This window comes from Camellia sinensis, chromosome 4, assembly GCF_055761805.1.
Source record: "Camellia sinensis isolate YWXY chromosome 4, ASM5576180v1, whole genome shotgun sequence".
Taxonomy (NCBI): Eukaryota; Viridiplantae; Streptophyta; class Magnoliopsida; order Ericales; family Theaceae; genus Camellia; species Camellia sinensis.
In genome coordinates, this window is record NC_138964.1 from 214,358,866 (window position 1) to 214,376,476 (window position 17,611).

General features: G+C 30.2%; 2 protein-coding genes and 1 long non-coding RNA gene across 4 annotated transcripts; all 3 read right to left on the reverse strand.

Moving 5' to 3' along the window:
• Positions 1-700: 700 nt before the first annotated feature.
• LOC145789913 (uncharacterized) lies at positions 701-1,923 on the reverse strand. Of its 2 annotated transcripts, none has more exons than XR_014328408.1 (4): positions 1,785-1,923; positions 1,523-1,644; positions 1,082-1,207; positions 701-966 (listed from the first exon to the last, which is right to left on the reverse strand). It is a non-coding gene; the product is annotated as an uncharacterized LOC145789913 (long non-coding RNA). The 2 variants fall into 2 exon arrangements; XR_014328407.1 differs by having other exon boundaries at positions 1,082-1,221.
• A 2,673-nt stretch (positions 1,924-4,596) lies between these two features.
• Positions 4,597-5,619, reverse strand: LOC145789912 (uncharacterized). Its single transcript, XM_082867537.1, has one exon. The coding sequence runs from the start codon at positions 5,467-5,469 to the stop codon at positions 4,807-4,809; it is 663 nt and encodes a 220-aa protein (XP_082723663.1). The 5' UTR covers positions 5,470-5,619; the 3' UTR covers positions 4,597-4,806.
• Positions 5,620-16,402: 10,783 nt separating this feature from the next.
• Positions 16,403-17,292, reverse strand: LOC145789914 (uncharacterized). Its single transcript, XM_082867538.1, has 3 exons — positions 16,925-17,292; positions 16,781-16,848; positions 16,403-16,683 (listed from the first exon to the last, which is right to left on the reverse strand). The coding sequence occupies exons 1-3, from the start codon at positions 16,989-16,991 to the stop codon at positions 16,573-16,575; spliced, it is 246 nt and encodes an 81-aa protein (XP_082723664.1). The 5' UTR covers positions 16,992-17,292; the 3' UTR covers positions 16,403-16,572.
• Between the last annotated feature and the right edge of the window lie 319 nt (positions 17,293-17,611).

The window sequence follows — 17,611 nt, forward strand, 5'->3', positions numbered from 1 at the left end:
CAAGAATAAAAGTAATTTCTGTTTCCCCAACATATTGAGCTTGCATTGCTATCTGTTTGGTTTTAAAAAAACATATTATGAAAGCAAAACCAAACAGTCTTTTCCATCAAAAAATTATCAAATGATATAAACAAATAAAATCATTCACTTTGTTTGGTTTGAGTTTTCTAAAAACACTTTTCAAAAAATTCTACTTTATTGTTTTCTCTGTTTTTTGTTTTTATTGAATTCTTTTAATATTTTAATCAGTTTTTTTTTTAAAAAAATTTAGACACACTTAACATAAATACACTTAAAAAAGTATAATTTTTGTGAAAAAAAATTTAAAAAATTCACCGAATATCAAAAATATAAAAAAAATATGAAAATTCAATACATTTTTCATATTTTTGTGTATTTATTAATTTTTAAAATATTTTTTCACGAATATTTTATTTTTTAGACACATCTAAGCAAGATGTGTCCAAAAAAGTTGAAAAAAATACTTAAAATTTCAAAACTATTCACTAAAAAAAAAACACACAAAAAAAAACTTGATTTTTAAAAAACTTAATTCAAAAAACTCAAACTAAACACACTGATTGATTCTTGTTTTATTGTTTTTGTCAATCAAAAACAACTCAGAATTAACTCATCCAAAAATTAATCAGACCCCCCCTCCCCCCAAAAAAAAAAAGAAAAAAAGAAAAAAAGAAAAAAATCACTCCAAGAAATTGAAATATATATATATATATATATTGTTACAAACAGCAAAGACATGGATAGGAGAATCTCCTTTCTATATCAAACTGCAAATAGGAATGAACCGAGAAAAGTCCCGCAAAGCCCTTGGATAGACAACCTTCGACAACCTTCGACAGCACACACAGACTTTGAGCAGCCTAACATGCCAATGTGTTTTCCAATTTCCATGCAGTCATTTGATGCATTGTCCTCCCTTTTCACCAGTTTGTCAGTGACCTAAGTCTGAGCCAAGGTCTAGTTAGCGTTAGAAAATTAACAAGTTTTAGAACTTGTTCAAACTTATCTCAAACAAGATGAACACAAGTTGAGCTCAAGTAGTTTGGTTCATTTTTTATACCTCTAATACTGTATGTGTTTCCAACGCTGTTCTTTAGATGTTCATCAACCGCTCACCCAACTTTAGTTGCATTGAGCTCTCTTTGGAACTCAAGGAGACGGAGGAACAAGCCTAATGGAACAGATCCTGCTCAAGTAAATCTGTGAGATTGATTAAAATAAGTGAAAATTCCAAAAAAAATTCAAATATTAATCAAACGATGGTCTAGTTTGTCTCTTCTAATGATCATCTACCATTTCTATTACATCCACTAGCACTTGTTACTAACATCTATCAGTCTCTTTTGCACATTACCTCAGCTTTGAGAAGATAATTTGCAACCAGAGTGAGTAAGAAACTAAAAAATTGACAGTACAGACCTCTAGCTCGCTTGCTTTTCATTCTGCACTATTTGAGCTTCGGAAAATGACATCAGACGCTGAATAAAAGCTCAATGCATACCTTGGGAGGGAAACACAGAATCCGGCTTCTGTGAGTGTGTGTGCGCACTGCAGGAAGAAACATAACCAGTGATCTTTGAGTTGGCCCTATGTACTTCCTGCTTGAAACTTTGCAGAAAAAGGCTGCACGTAGTGTTAAGAAGGATCAGATCAACTATCAAAGTAAAGTTTTACTTATCAAAAAGGGGTCACTTTATTCCAAAACCCAGTCAAGCGTTAGCATGAAATCCACACCTAATGTAAAGGAAAGAAACAAAAATAACCTTTCCCAAGAAGACACTCGAAGATTGATTTGACTGGTATGTTACAGTTCCAAACAGAGATGTCATGTCAGCTTGCATTCAGCTGATTGCTGCATTGAGAAAATCCTCCACAGATTGAAAGGCGAGAGACACTACAAGGTGGGGATTATGGAGAAAAGAAAAGGAATAAAGCAGCTTCATAGCATACACAAGGGTACTAGTAATTATAAGATTTTCAGCAATAATTGGGTCAAAATCTTTACATACAGAGAGTTTGTCAATGTTCGTCTTGTCTATCATCTTTGTAATATGATTCAATATACTCAATTCCAACATCATTATGCTATAAGGTATTTCACATATCACTAGGAGTTTGAAAATACCGCAGTGACGATCCACATCACTAAGGTAGCCAGGTCAATCAACCTGCTGGATCCAACACAAACACCAGTCAGACCCATGTTGGGTAGCTGGTCAAACAAAAATCAGCCTGCTGGACCAAACAAAACCGGCTAGTGATTACAGCAAATCATCTAGTGATTATACATACCTAAGGAAGACAAAAAAAACACAAAAACAAAAACAAAAAACTGGAAAAAGGAATCAACTGATTATCTTATACTCCAGATGCAGCTGCTTTCTCAATTCAAAATATCCTAGAACAAGAGATACTCAAATGGCCAGTGGTACATTGCATTTAGTATGTGAAGGTCCATAGAATCTATCTATAAAATGTCATTAGTAAATGTAGTCCATCAATTATATTGCACAAAGGATCCATTAGATGAGATGTAAAGTGAAAAGTTATCATGAAAGAAGGATGTGGATTAAATAAATAATAATGTCCACCAAAATTAAAGTGACATATTATTGGAATAAATCAAAAGATATACTTAGTGTCCCACCAAAAGAACAACTCACATTATATGAAAAAGAAAACACCAAGTGTCCCACAAAAATAATGACTTATGTTACTACAACAATATGAATTACATACAGCCACACAACGATATGAATTACATACAGCCACACAATCATAATGATGCTTGTCATTATAATAGCTAGAAAACCATGCTTGATCTGCTCTTATGTTGCATTTGTGCACAGTTAGGTTTGTGTCATGCTCCACTACATAAATGATTGGGCATCAAATACAATCACTAATCAAAAGCATCAATTTTTACTAACGAAGAAAAAATAGAGGTGGAGAGGACTTCTACTGATAGATGTCAATTTCAACTACATTTATGATTGCCCAACTAACATCGATTCGAGATCTAATGTCTCTAAAATTTTGCCATCTTATGCTCATCCACCTAGGATAGTTAAAGAAAACAGACATTATAGAAGTTCTAAATTAAGATGTACAAGCAATGAAATAGACTCCATTCAATTATGTTAAAATATAAATGGAAAATTCACCTCCAAATGCTATTCGAACAAATTTCAAAGGTTCTGTTTCAATTGACTTTACAAATGGTTCTCAAGCTCAATGAGAATAATTCCACTTCAAAGCATGCCATCACAATCACAAAAATAAATATGAAGTAAACATACAGCTCATTTTCTGGACTGCAGAAGTTTACTAAATCTACTTTTCCCTGTGACAAAAACATTTCCAGATATGCGAAACTCATACATGTAACTCAAATCACAAGGAAAAGCTTAAGGCACATGCGTTTGGTTTCATTATTGATGGGAATCGTATTAAGAATACATTTATATCTGAATAGCATGAACACAGAATGTGGTGGTCTTGCGGAATCCTTTGAATACCATCAAGGAACTTAGACCAAGAATACATTTATATCTGAATAGCATGAACTTACTTTTTCAGTGTTGCGGATTTCATATTCCATTCATTTAAACTCTGTTAAATTTTGGAAGGTAACACAAAATTGGAATGGCTGAAAAGCTGTTTTTGACTTGAGAACCTTGTTTTATCCTCATTGATAATAAAAATGCATTCACAGTATATTGAGCACAGTTTGGAGAATCATTTAGCTGAGCCAAATCCACAACACTGAAAAAGTAAAATATCTTTTTTATCAACTTATATGAAAAAAAGAAGCATAATACATCGGATCTCCATGTCAGAGACATCCATCATAAAATCAATTTTAGTTGAAGAAACAATAGAGTGGTATACATCAAGGTTCTCCATATCCCTGTAAGAAGTGGGTCAAATCTTAAAGAACACAGATACACCAAAGTTATAACTCCCCACTTTCTTCTTCGATTAGCTGCAAAAAATAAAAAATACACTCCCAAATCAATGGAAGAAATATGCTCCCAAAATTATATATAATCTAATGCTTCCAGAAGGAAATGCGTGGCAGTTGAAAAGAGTTTAGAATCCAGATATATGTTGCAAATCATGTAAGAGAGTATTGTAACAACTCATAGAAGTTACGAGTGTTAAAGCTGCCATAATTCATCCTGAACAATAACAAGAACAAAATTGTCAAAACAGAAGTTACATTATTACATACCTCATTATGAAGGAATGGCATCTCACAGTTTCATCATTGAACAAACACTTCGGTACAAATCAAGAAAGAGAAGTACGAAACAATTTCCATCCCATATGACGGGTGGGGCACCATAATTTCAAATTTCATCAACTAAGTTAAGTTAAATAATTATGGGTAAATCTTCTAGTTCAAGTTATTGCATGGATTACAACCGGATAAAAAAGTTGAAGCATAAACAAAAGAATGAGTCGGAACCTATATTTAAATCCAAACATATTAGCAACTCATTACCCAAAAGAAGATGAATAATTCTAAAACTAATCAGCAATTGAAAGAAAGAAATATCATAACAAAAGTGATGCTAATGAAAGGAATGATTCTCTCATTTCCCATAGCCAGCTGTATATATATTATGATATTATCCTTACAACTTATTGATATGAGTTTATTTAAAGACAATATATAGTTCAAATAAGATTAACCAGAAAAGGCACTCCTCTCTGCATTATATAACTAGTCCTGTATCAAAATATGCTTCCTGTAAAATTGAAAAGCCCCCATTTCCAGCACTACTTCTTAATCTTGCGAGTCTTCTTCGGTCCCGGAACTTCCATTCTTCCCACAGAACACCCACACCTCGCTCGAAAAACCAGAACAGCTCTTCCATTTGGGGGTGCCATTTTCTTAAGCTCTGATTCCAATTCTCGATGGTGATCACGTGGCAATTCGAATAACCCTTTCTTTAATCCATCTTTGGTTAAACTATTTGAATTCTTCACACACTCCTCTGTTTCAAGCTGGATATCGAATTCTGCTGCTTTTCGCAGCCCACGACAACCCGGTTTACCACATTTTCTACTAGTACACACTGTGATTGCCAATACAGCTATCACTGCACATGAAATGCTAAGTCCTAAACACCCATAAATCATCGGAGTCCTTGAAATTTCCTCTCTCACCACACAAACCATTGCTCTAACAATCTCGATGACATTGAAGATTAACAACTTTATATAAGGAAATAGTAAAAACCCAGAAGCACCCATCACTGCGATCAAGATCACCACATCGATCAAAGCAGATCGAGATTGTCCGCAAGATGGAATGCTCAATTGATTCGGCGAATTGGGCGACTTTTTATTCCTCAATTTCGAGCAAAGTTCGGTTGAATTCACAGATTTGGCCATTTCTATCTGTTGGTCAACCGTAATTGAGCTATGGAAACAGACCATTTGGATTGAACCGAGAAATTAAAAAAACCAAAAAAAAAAGAAAAAAACTGATCTTTGATGAAAACCCACGTAAATTACCCAAATTGTAGATCAAACCAAGGCGATTAAACTCAAATCGAGATCGACCCACCTTCAAAAAACCGCAAAAATAGAGAGATTGAGTGCACCTGAATACAGAAATTTGTCGGTGGCCTAGTATTGCTGTGAGATTGAATCAAAAACTTATAAAGATTGACGAAAAGAATAGAAAAGCAGAGATTGAAAGGGGGAGAGAGAGAGAGAGAGAGGAAAAGGAAGAGTCATCTATCTAAGTCATTGAATGGACATCAAAACGTACATCGCATAGCAATCTGTAGAAGTTTCTCATCTCAATGGTTTGATTTTCTTGGTTTATAGATGTAGAGAGGGTCAGACACGCCAAGTGAGAGAGAGAGAGAGAGAGAGAGAGGGAGAGGGAGTTTTCTTGTTGAAGCTGGTTGTGATGGACTTTCGTGGGCTGAAAAACTATAATGGGAGCTGTGTGCTCGCATTCGTAAACTGGTTGAATGATTTGGTAATGATTTTGGGCTGAGCCTAGTCTGGCCTACCTAGTACTCGTTTGCGATGTGAGTTTGGGTTAGATTGAGGCTATTTTAATTATAAAAATACAAAATAAATTTTTAATTTCAAATTATTATATTTAAGTTATAATTATTATATATTTTTTTTATAAAAATTTAAAAAATCAAAGAGTTCATTTCAAAAAAGTAAAAATTTAAAAATCAACTTACATCTCAAACACGAAATCCTAATTTATAATGTAAGTCCCGTTTGAGAATAAATTACTTTAATTGATTTTTTAATTTTTTTTATAAAATAAGTGTAAAAAATAAAAATAATGATATGATTGGATGTTCTATTTTATTTTTTGATTATTTTAATTAAAAAATTCATCTCAAATGAGGCAATATATACCAGAAAAAGAGAATTCTTATCTCAATTCAAACAAATTTATTAGGAAAATGTTACGTTTCGTTTGAAAACATACTATTTTAGTAATTTTTTAATTTTTTATGAAAAAATGTATAGAAAAGTAGAGAGAGTAATATGATAATTTATAGTAACTTTTTGATTTTTTAACTAAAATATATAGTTGGCAAACTAGGTCAGTGAATTGTACGGTAGAGATTTAAGCCTATTTTAACAATTGAGGCCTATTTTGAGAAGATTGTTAAAAGTAAATTCTTTGGTTTTTTTAATTTTTTTAAAAAAACGTATAAAAAATGTGAGAGATGATATGATCCAAAATTGATTAAAAATTAACTTTTAGCTTTTTTTGGCTCTTCCCAAAAGAGCCTTGAATTAAAAAGTTTGTCTTTTAGTTTTTTAATCACATCCCTTCTTTATTTTTTTACACTTTTTTTTAAAAAAAAAAGAAAAAAAAAAGTAAAAAATTGACTTTTGACCCACTTCTCAAAATAAGTCTTAAAGGCAGTGATTGTAGTTCATAGACGTACTTTTTGAATAATTTTTTTTGAGTATATAAGTTTCGTTTGACAATAGCTAAAGTATAAAAACACAAAATAAGTTCAATAAGTCAATAAGATAAAATGTCACATTTAAATCATAATCAATTATTTTTTCTCTCATAATCATCACATCTAAACTAAAAAAAATCAAAAATTCTTTCCGAATAGAGCTAATTTAGCTAGCTAAATTAATCAAAAAGTCAAAAAAATTAACCTAAATGGACTCTTCCCAAACGAAGACATAATTATTGAACTCATTTTGAAACTGGATTGAACCGTGCAACTAGGTCATGTGGGTCTGTCACACAGTATATTTTGATGATCTTTTCTTTTTATGTTTTTTTTAGGCTGGTGTTTGTATATCATTTATGAAAAATATTTTAAAATTTTAATAGGAGTAATCTTGTCTCATAATTTTATCATATTTGTTTATAAAAATATATGGAAGTATGATTTTAAAAATAAATTATAAATCAAATATAATGAAATAATGTGATTAGGATTATCAAATCAATTTGAATTTTTCAAAAATAATTTACATACTTAAACCTAAAAAATAAACAAAACTATTTTTTAAATGGGTTAGAGTTTATGTGGCAACTCTCAATGATCTAATATAGTAAAACTACGACCAAGCTCTCCTTCAGTTCACGACTTTGGTCTGTGTAGCAACTAGTGTGTTTAGTCTTAGTTTTTTAAAAATTAAATTTTTTATTTTTCATATTTTTTTGTTTATAGTGAATATTTTTAAAATTTTAAGTAATTTTTTTACTTTTTTAGATGCGCCTTACTTAGATATATCTAAATAGTAAAATATTTGTAAAAAAATATTTTAAAAAATTAATAAATACACAAAATGTATTGAATTTTCATATTTTTTGGTATTTAGTTTATTTTTTTAAAAACAAATTCACAAATATTATATTTTTTTTAAGTGTATTTATGTTAGATGTGTTTAAAAAATTTAAAATATTAAAAAAATTCATTGAAAACATTAAAATACAAAAAATAAAGAAGTAAAATTTTTTAAAAACTGTTTTTTTGAAAAATAAAACCAAATTGTTCTCTGCATAGACACTTTTTGTAAATTAATAGTTTAGATTTTTATTTACTTACTTACTTACAATATTAGATTAATATTGTAATGGATTAATGTAACAATCAGCTCAATATTTAATGGATCAATAAGTAAACCTTTAAATTTAAAAAAAAAAATGCTAATACACAAATCCATTACTTTAGTAAGCGTTTGGAATTATTTTTTTGGCAACTTTTTATTTTTTTTTCTAGGGACACCTACTAATCAATTTTATTAAGTGATTTTTTTTTTTAATAAGCAATTTTTTTTTTTTAATAAATAAAAACTGACTTTTTTAACCTGTTACAAGAAAATCCAAACAAACCGTGCCCTGAGGTAATGTGTAGACTTTTGAAGTGGCCGACCTTTGACTTCTAATATAAGAAACTCATGACATCTTTCAGCATTTGGTAAGGCTCCGTTTGGGATACATATTTGGATTAAAATAATTTTATAAGATAAAGTATGTTATTTTAGTTAAATATGATAAAATGTCACATTCAACCTGTAATCCAAAAGTCAAAAAGATAACTCACATATCAAAGTGCCGAAATGGTTCACACACAAATTGTCCATTACAAGTAGAATTACATTATAGTTTGGAATTCATGTGATTGTAATTTTTAACTTTTTAATTGTGACATATTTGATCATGAATTTTGAATTGTATTTCAAATAAAGATAATTGAAAATACCATTACCTAATTTCAATAGCAAAGTTGTAAATTCGATAAAATATAAATTAATTTGACAAAAATAAATGTCAAAAAAATATTTGTGAATTTTAAATATAATTTCTACCCACCAAATATAAAATTATGTAAAATTGATAAATCTTTTAGACATTTATTTTATCAAATTAATTTTTATTATGTGTTTGGATGATAATCATGTAATGGATGATTGTTAAATTTTTAACATGTAATTGATATATTTAACATATGAAATATTTTCAATTTTGAATTTTTCGATTTGATAAATTGGTTTAATAATAATATCAAAGTTGTTATATTTGACTTTTGGAAAAATAAAAACTAATTTAATGAAAATAAAAACAACCACTCATTATATGATCATCATCCAAATACATAATAAAAAATTAATTTGGTAAAATAAATAAATGTCTAAAAAATTATCAATTTTAAATAATTTTATCTTTAGTGAGTAGAAATAACTTTTAAAAATTTAAAAATATTTTTTTGACATTTATTTTTATCAAATTAGTTTATATTGATCAAATTAACGACTTTACTTTTATTATATGATCATCAAAAAAACCACTCATTATATGATCATCATCCAAACACATAATTAAAAATTAATTTGGTAAAAAAAAAATAAATGTCTAAAAGATTTATCAATTTTACATAATTTTATTTTTAGTAGGTAGAAATAATTTTTAAAAATTTAAAAATATTTGTTTGACATTTATTTTTGTCAAATTAGTTTATATTTTATCAAATTGACAATTTTACCCTTGAAAAATCTAATTATATCTTCAATTGTCCTTATTTGAAACAAGATTCAAAATTTAAGGTCAAATGTGTCACAATTGAAAAGTCAGGAACCAAAGTGATACAAGCCCCAAACTATAGGGACTATTTGTATAATTTGCTCAAATTTCTTATATATATAAAGTACAAAAGGAGGGTCAAAGATTTTCTATTTCTAAATTCTTGTCTTTCTGTTTTAATGCATTATTAATTATTGAATCACATGTCAATGGAGGTTGGTTGACTCGATAATGATAAGACTCTTCATCTCCATGGCTTAGATTCGATGGCTTAGATTTGATTTTCACTGTGAACAGTTCTCTTTAATGATATAAAATACAATATATGATTCAATAATTGAAAGTGTATTAAAGTAGGAGAAGTAAAAATCTTGAGAAGAACATACAATCTGGTGCAATTAATAAACTCTCCCTTAAAATAAAAAATTTGAGAAAAATTGATGAGAAAAAAGTGGTCAAGAAGTAAATGACTTACAACATCATATATCTCATTCCTCCACTTGGAGACTAGCATATCTGTGGTTGATCCACTAATAAGACTGAAGCAGTGTATTTTCTTACTAGCTTTCTTCTTTACTATTGTGATTGAAAACCTTTTGAAGGCTACTTGGTCCACGCATATTAAAATAAGAGAGGAGTGATGGAGACCCCTTCTAATCAACACTTCTACTACCTTCACGAACATGTGATAGGTGATGATTGAAGGACAAGGGAAACAAAAAAATAAAAAAAATAAAATCTAACCAATGAGAGAGAGAGCAGGTCAAAGGGGGTGAGAAAAAAAGGGAGTCTTAGATATTTTTGAAAATAAGATATTAAAAAAGTATTTTAAAATGAAATGTGTAATCTATTTTAAATTTAATATGTATGAATTATGTATAGAATAAATTTAACTCACGGGTTTAAATTTTAAAATACTCATTATGTTCGGATTGACTTGACTAGGTATGAGGAGAGAAATATGTTACAAATGGCACGACTTTGGTGAGGAAATCCATCAGTCTACCACTACTTCTCCACTATATATTGACCTCTTAAATTCCTCTCCATGGAATTATTACTTTCCAATGGAAAGAGGAAGTTGTCAAGACTCAAGAAATTAGTATAGTTTTGGTGTTACAACCGTGGAATTGAGCTTTCGGGAAAAGGACACCTCAATCCACAGTGGTCCACCAAGGTACACAACATTGTCAACATAATTTTAGGGGGATTAAGTTAAACATTCATATTTGTTGGTGGTGGACAGATTGCATTTTTCTAACCTTGTGAGTTTAGAGTTGATTGATATTGGGCCTCCTTCAGTTATTACCCCATTTCAAAAATCAGAAAAATAAAATATGCTATTTCATATTTGAAGAAGAAGAAGTTGTGATAGCTGAATTATGTAAAGAAATTTTTGAGGCTTCCTCAACAAACCTGCTTATGCAATGGGATCAACTATTAATACGAGTAATGGTAGGAATCTCAAATGTTTTACCAAATGTTCTACAAAATGTCTTATAATTTGGTAAAACATTTGGGATCCCTAACATTTTTCTAATAATATTGTTTAAAATTTTGGCGCTGTTTAGGAATGGTGGGTTGAGGTTATTATAGCCTGAAATAAGAAATAAGTTAAAAAGTAAAACTGTTCAAAGTTTTTCAAAAAAAAAAAAAAATAGGCTCAGCGCTGGACAGTGTAGGCTGTCACAGCCTCAAAAGTCATCATGAATAGCTAAATTACCATTTTACCCCTTTACATTAATTTAAAAAATTATAATTTAGGGACAAATTTGTCATTTTAAATTCAAACATCATTTCAACATACTTTTCAATGCAACAACTCAACTAAAAATTCATCTCATCTTCCCAAATACAAAAACTAAAATAGCTTATTAAAAAAATCAAAAAATCTCTAAAATAGCGACTTCCCAAATGAGGCCTTTGAGTTCTAAGACTGAATTATAACTTTCCAATGGAGCCAAATATCTTCATCTTCTTGTGGATTTTGATTCATTATAATTTCTTTCTAGAAAAAACAAACCATGAAGAGGCTGAATCGGTCGGCTCCTACAGAATTGCCTGCATGTTCTTCCTAAGCTTCATAATATGCCCAATTTTGTTTTGTTTATGCTAGACTTGTTTTATATCGTTTCTCTAAAGTATCCAGACTTGGTTAATATATTTTAGAGACCCTTTTGATTTAAATGTAGTAACAAATAGGAAGTTTGTCAAATATTATTACTTAGATCTATGATCATGCGGTGAACTGAACCTGTTAGATATGCATTGTTGTTATTATCCATTAGGCCTTGGTCTATTTTCTTTTTATTTTTTTAAAATAGGTATAGGTCCTGTTTGATGTAGCTGGTAAAACAGATTATACATTATAACTTAACAGATTATAGATTATGACTTTAATCAGAAACTGTTAATCTGTTTGGAATAACTGTTGGATTATAGATTTAAGTTGCTGAATAGTGTTCGTTAAATAAACTGTGAAATACCTTTTTCAATTAACTTTTATTTTTTATTATTCACTATTTGTCTACATTTCTCATAAATAATAATAATAATATTTTATAGTTCATTTGGGCCTTTTTCTATTTTTAAAAAAATAAAAAATAAAAAAATCTAAGAGTATAACCGTGAGTTAACATGTCCACAGCAGAAGCTGATAATCAGAAGTAAAGGGTGAGCAGCTTCTCAAAATCAGCTTTTGTCACAACCCGCCCCCCGTACCCAAGGATTAAGTATCGTGATGGCCAGTAACCGAGGTTACCTCCAGCTAAATCTTTAAACAAATCAACAACGCAAGCGGAAGAAATATTTAAATAAGGGTACTAAAAATAATCATTGGAGCGTTTATTTTTATTACAAAATGTATTGACCAAAAAAGCCAATATTTACATAAAAAAAATACATCAATAAAAGGTGTTTTGTACCTACCCCACACGTTGGTTCCGACATGTCACCTGAAAGTGATAAAAAACTATAAGCTCATGGCAGAGTGAGAAATATTATACTAAGAGTATAAGGTATTAAATTCACCATGGATAATTAGTTAGGCCAAAAAGAGTTTGATACATAACATACATAGTACGGAAATCACTATACAACCATAACCACGGTACATCACTAAGTGCCAAGCACTATACTGGTCAATGGATTCACGACAAACACTGGACCACAAAGTGGTCAATCACTAAGCCCATGGTTATTTAAGTCCCCAAGGCATGGGACTTACTAAGTCAATGGTTATTTAAGTCCCCCAAGGCATGTGACTCCCGTGGTGGTACTTACAAAACATATTTTCATATAAGGTCATAGCCAAATATTCTTTAAAAAGTAAAACAGACATATCCATGAGTTTCCTTTTAAGCAAATAGGGTTCAGAAGATAAATCACGTAACTGAAATCTTTATAAAACATAACTTTTATAAATATACTAATAAAAGATAACTTGTATAAAATAGATTTTGGTAAATTAAAACATACATAAAATATATTTTGGTAACTCAAGGTATAATATAACTCACCTTAACTTAAATACCTTACTATTTCTTTCCATTATTAAAGATTTTCTTAGCTTCCACTAATTTTTCCCCTCTTTCCTCTTTTTCTTTCCTGGTCTTCTTTTCTTTCTTTCTCTTTTTTTTTTCCTTCTCTTCTCTGGCTTTTCCTTTCTCTTTTTTTTTTTTTACTTCCCTCTCACAGAGTCAACTTCCCCTTATTTATAAAGGTTGAATTCGTGACGCCCAAGCTAAAACGACACGTGTCGCCCCTGTTAATTTTTATTAATTTAAATTTATTTAAATTAAACCAAGCTTTTTAAGACTTATTTATTTACATTTTGATTAATAAATTATATTATTTCACAAAATAATAATATATAATAAATTATATATTTTCTTGACTGAGATTAAATAATATTAGTATAAATTCTACAATATAATTAAAAATTTGGGTTACAACTTTTTTGACTTAAAATAAGTTGTTAGAATCAGAAGCTGTTTGAAATAAGTTTAACAACCATAAGTTAGCTCAAAAAAGCCCCACCAAACATTGAGCAAACAGCTCAGGATTGAACTTAGGATTTATACAAGTCAATTTATACATATCTCAATTAATTTATGATTTTAAAATTAACGACTGAGCAGACATTCGAATGAATTGAACTTAGGATTCTTTATCCTACTAGCTGAGTGACTTTTATGTCATTTTCGATAACCTCTCGAAATACAGGCATAGTTGCTTGATATTTTTGTGCACTCCCCCACATCCACAACTACTTGGCTTGAAGAGATAACTCAAAACAGATTTTTGTTGAGTGCAATTTGCAATCAGGTCTGGCAATGAGAAGACAAATCATATCAGGTTGGTAATAACTAGCAAATCAATAATGTTAGGCAAACTTACCTCATATCAAAGTTTCTAATACAAATTGGGTTGGTTTTGACTTTTGAAAGGCATATATAATACTAGTGTTCTGTTCTAACCTCCTATCATATTAAGCTATGAAGCACGGACACGGACACGGACACGGACACGGATACGGATACGGACACGGGACACGGCAATTTTCAAAAAAGGGAGACACGGACACGGCGGGGGATACGGCGAATTTTTTTTTTTTTTTAATATATATATTTGTATGTGTTATGTAAATTAACAAACACTAACATAGTAATCATTAATTCAATAAATATAAGAGAGGCAAAAGATTCAACATCCAACATCCAACATCTTGAAATAAATATAAGGGGAAAACATCCAACATCCAACAATATTTGTCACAAAAGCACTAAATAAGAGGCAAAGAAGAAGGAAAGAGTTTACATACTGTATATATGTATATATATAAACCTATAATTATTATTTTTTAAATACAATTTTATATATAAAAAATAAAAAAAAGAGTTTACATATTGTATAAATTTTTTTTTTACAGTTTTTAATATATACTCATAAAAATCTTATAGTTTTAAATACAATTTTTTTTACATATAATTAAACAAAAAAAAGGTCTTATATATGTAAATGTATAAACAAATAAAAAAAAAAAAAAAAAAAAAAAACAAGTCTGGTCGAACGTATAAAAAAAAAAAAGAAAAAAAAAATGAAGACAGTTCAGTCGAACCGAAGCAGAGCAGAGAGAGAGAGAGAGAGAGAGAGAGCGAAAGAGAAAGAGACAGGCAAGAGAGGGGCTTACCTTCGAAGACGACCAGATCGAAGGTCGAAGACTCTGGATCGACTGAAACTGAGACACAGACGAGTGGATCGAAGGTCTACGATCGACTTCGGAGGGCTTCGATAGACGTCGGAGGGCTGCGACTGAGAGAGATAGCTTCGTTCGACTTCGGAGGGCTTCGACTGAGAGCTTCGGAGAGCTTCGACTTCGACTGAGAGAGAGGAGAGCTTCGACTTCGACTGAGAGGTCTGATTTTAGTATTTCTTACCTCAGTTGTTCGATTAGGGCTTTGCCCGTTAGTGTTTTTCTTTTTTTTTTTTTTTTTTTTTTTTTTTTACTTGTTAAATATTATACTTTGACCCCAAATAAATATAGAAAATTTAAAAAAGAACCCCGCCGTGTCCCTTGGCGTGTCCAGATATGGACACGCGTGTCCCCGCCGTGTCCCTTCCGTGTCCCCTTCCAAAAAAATTATTAAATTAAAGGGACACGCCATCTGGCGTGTCCCGTACGTGTCCCCGGCGTGTCCCCGTGTCCCCGGCGTGTCCGCGTGTCGGACACTGCCACGGCACCATTTTTGGAGTGTCCATGCTTCATAGATATTAGGGGCGGATTGATGATAGACAAACTTTATGACTTTAAAGACTGAAAAATTGAGATAGTATATTACAAATAAGAATTTATAAATAATTAAAGTTATAAAATGTAAGATGAAAAGTAAACTGAAAATGAATGTCAAATTTAATATTTTATTCTTATTGTGTTATATTTAAAAAAATTATATTATATACATATAAATATATTTAATTTAATAAATATAATTAAACGATTTAAATATAATCGGAGGAATGGCGGAGTAAATGAATTGCACGAATTCAATGATAGTGACCAATAGATTTTCTTCTTCTATCTTTACGGGAACCTTTAATACATATATATTTGTTGTGCATTGTTTTTTTATACATATTATGTTTTTTTTTTGTTTTTTTTGTATCGTAAATATTATATAATTTTTAAATAAAATTATAATAACTTGTAATTTATAAATAAAGTTAAGGATGTCTACCAAGAGAATTTTCATTTTTTATATAGCTTTCGTTTGGGATATGAGTTGACTTTTTTATTTTTTATTTTTGAGGCTAAAAAGACCTATTTGGGATGAACTTTCCGATTTTTTTGACTTTTTTGAGGAAAAAAAAAATGAAATGATAGTTTGAATGTTACATTCTATCTTATTGATTTTTTAATTTATTTTATCTTTTTTTTTAAAAACTATTTTAACCCAAAAAACTTATGCCCAGCGTAGCCATACTAGAGCACTGAAATTGGTGCTTACTCCATCCTATTATTTTTGTTATCAATTTTGCTTGACCTCACAAATAACATATTCGATTTTCAAACTTTTAATTCACAAACCTTGGAGTAAATATGAAACATTAACTACACTACCCAAAAAATATTTCAGTTTTTAGATGTTGAATTTGACAATTTTTTTCACAACCTTACACACCAGTAACCATAAAACTTGTACAAATTTGTAACAGTAATCAAAGGGACTTGCTCATAGGAAAGTAAGGAATTAATTTCATTAAAATTTGTAATGTACTAGCACACATATGCATATACCAAAAGGTAAAGAGTAATCACAAACAACTCACAACAACTATCCAAAGAAAATTAATCAAATCAAAGAAGTCAAATTTACATTTGTATTCCATCATCATATATCATCCTCATAATAACAACAAAGACAAACCCCATAGAAAAGAAATGAAAAACCTTTTTTTTTTTTTTTTTTTTTTTTTTTTTTTATTGAAATGTAAAACGTTCTGGATTAGCTTTGTGGAGGAGGAGAAGGGGGTATGTATCCCGATTTAGTATTAGTGTTTGGCCCTGCGTAAACATAGTCCAACTCAATCATCTCCCTCGACAATCCAACATTTTCCTGAGAAACAAACACACAGCAACATCACTTAATTACATTCCCCCCTTACCAAAACATGCAAATTCAAAAAAAGTAAATATAAAAAAACAAAAAAAACCTCCAATACAACAGTAGAAGCAGAGCTCTCTTGATTATCAAATGTTTGCATCAATTTTCTACCGGACCCTAGAAATCAAAAGAACGAATTAGCATCAAAAGAGACAGAGAGAACAGAGAAAAGAAAGAAAAATTAGAGCATTACCAGGAGAGAAGGAAAGGAGGAGGAGAGATGAAATAAGAAGAAGAGGAAGACAAAAAGACCGACCCATGATTTCTTTTGGAAATCTTGGAAATGGGTTGGTGTTAGATTTTGGATCTAGGCTTCAGATTATGTGGGTTGTGGCGGAGATTTAGGAAGGATAAGAGCTGAAAAAACACAGAAAAAGCACCGCCACCAAGTCACTGTTTTATAGAAACCCCCCCGTCCATGGCTTCAGATCCAATGGAGTATATATATTTTAGTTTCATAAACACTAGAGAGAGCTTGATTTCGTATCTGATAAATGATAAATAACCCTAGAATCTCATCTTTTGAAGATGGACGATAGAGATAGTCGACACTCCTATTACTATGCTGTTGTTTGGTGCGGTTATTATAAGTTAAGTTGATAATTAAAAAGTAATAATTAAAATATCAATAATATTAATATTAAGTATCATAAAAGAAATATTATGAAAAGTTTTCATGAAGATTCTTTACTCTTGGATTAGTTTAGTTTATAATGTTTGTCGTGTTTTATTATATGTTATGCAATCATTCTTGGATTATTTTCATGAAACTTTTCATGATATTTATTTTATGATCTATAGATTTACTGTTAAAATATTCTTTCTTCATTTTTTAAATAATCAGTTTTTCTTTTTATTTTTTGGGAGATTTGATAATTGT

Bases quoted from the DNA above. Each gene is read 5' to 3' on its own strand.
- LOC145789914 (XM_082867538.1), bottom strand. From the start codon at position 16,991: ATGGGTCGGTCTTTTTGTCTTCCTCTTCTTCTTATTTCATCTCTCCTC. The intron at 16,849-16,924 runs GTAATGCTCTAA...TTTGATTTCTAG, and splicing joins CCTCCTTTCCTTCTCTCCTG to GGTCCGGTAGAAAATTGATG. The intron at 16,684-16,780 runs GTTTTTTTTGTT...TTTGTTTCTCAG, and splicing joins CTTCTACTGTTGTATTGGAG to GAAAATGTTGGATTGTCGAG.
- LOC145789912 (XM_082867537.1), bottom strand. From the start codon at position 5,469: ATGGTCTGTTTCCATAGCTCAATTACGGTTGACCAACAGATAGAAATG.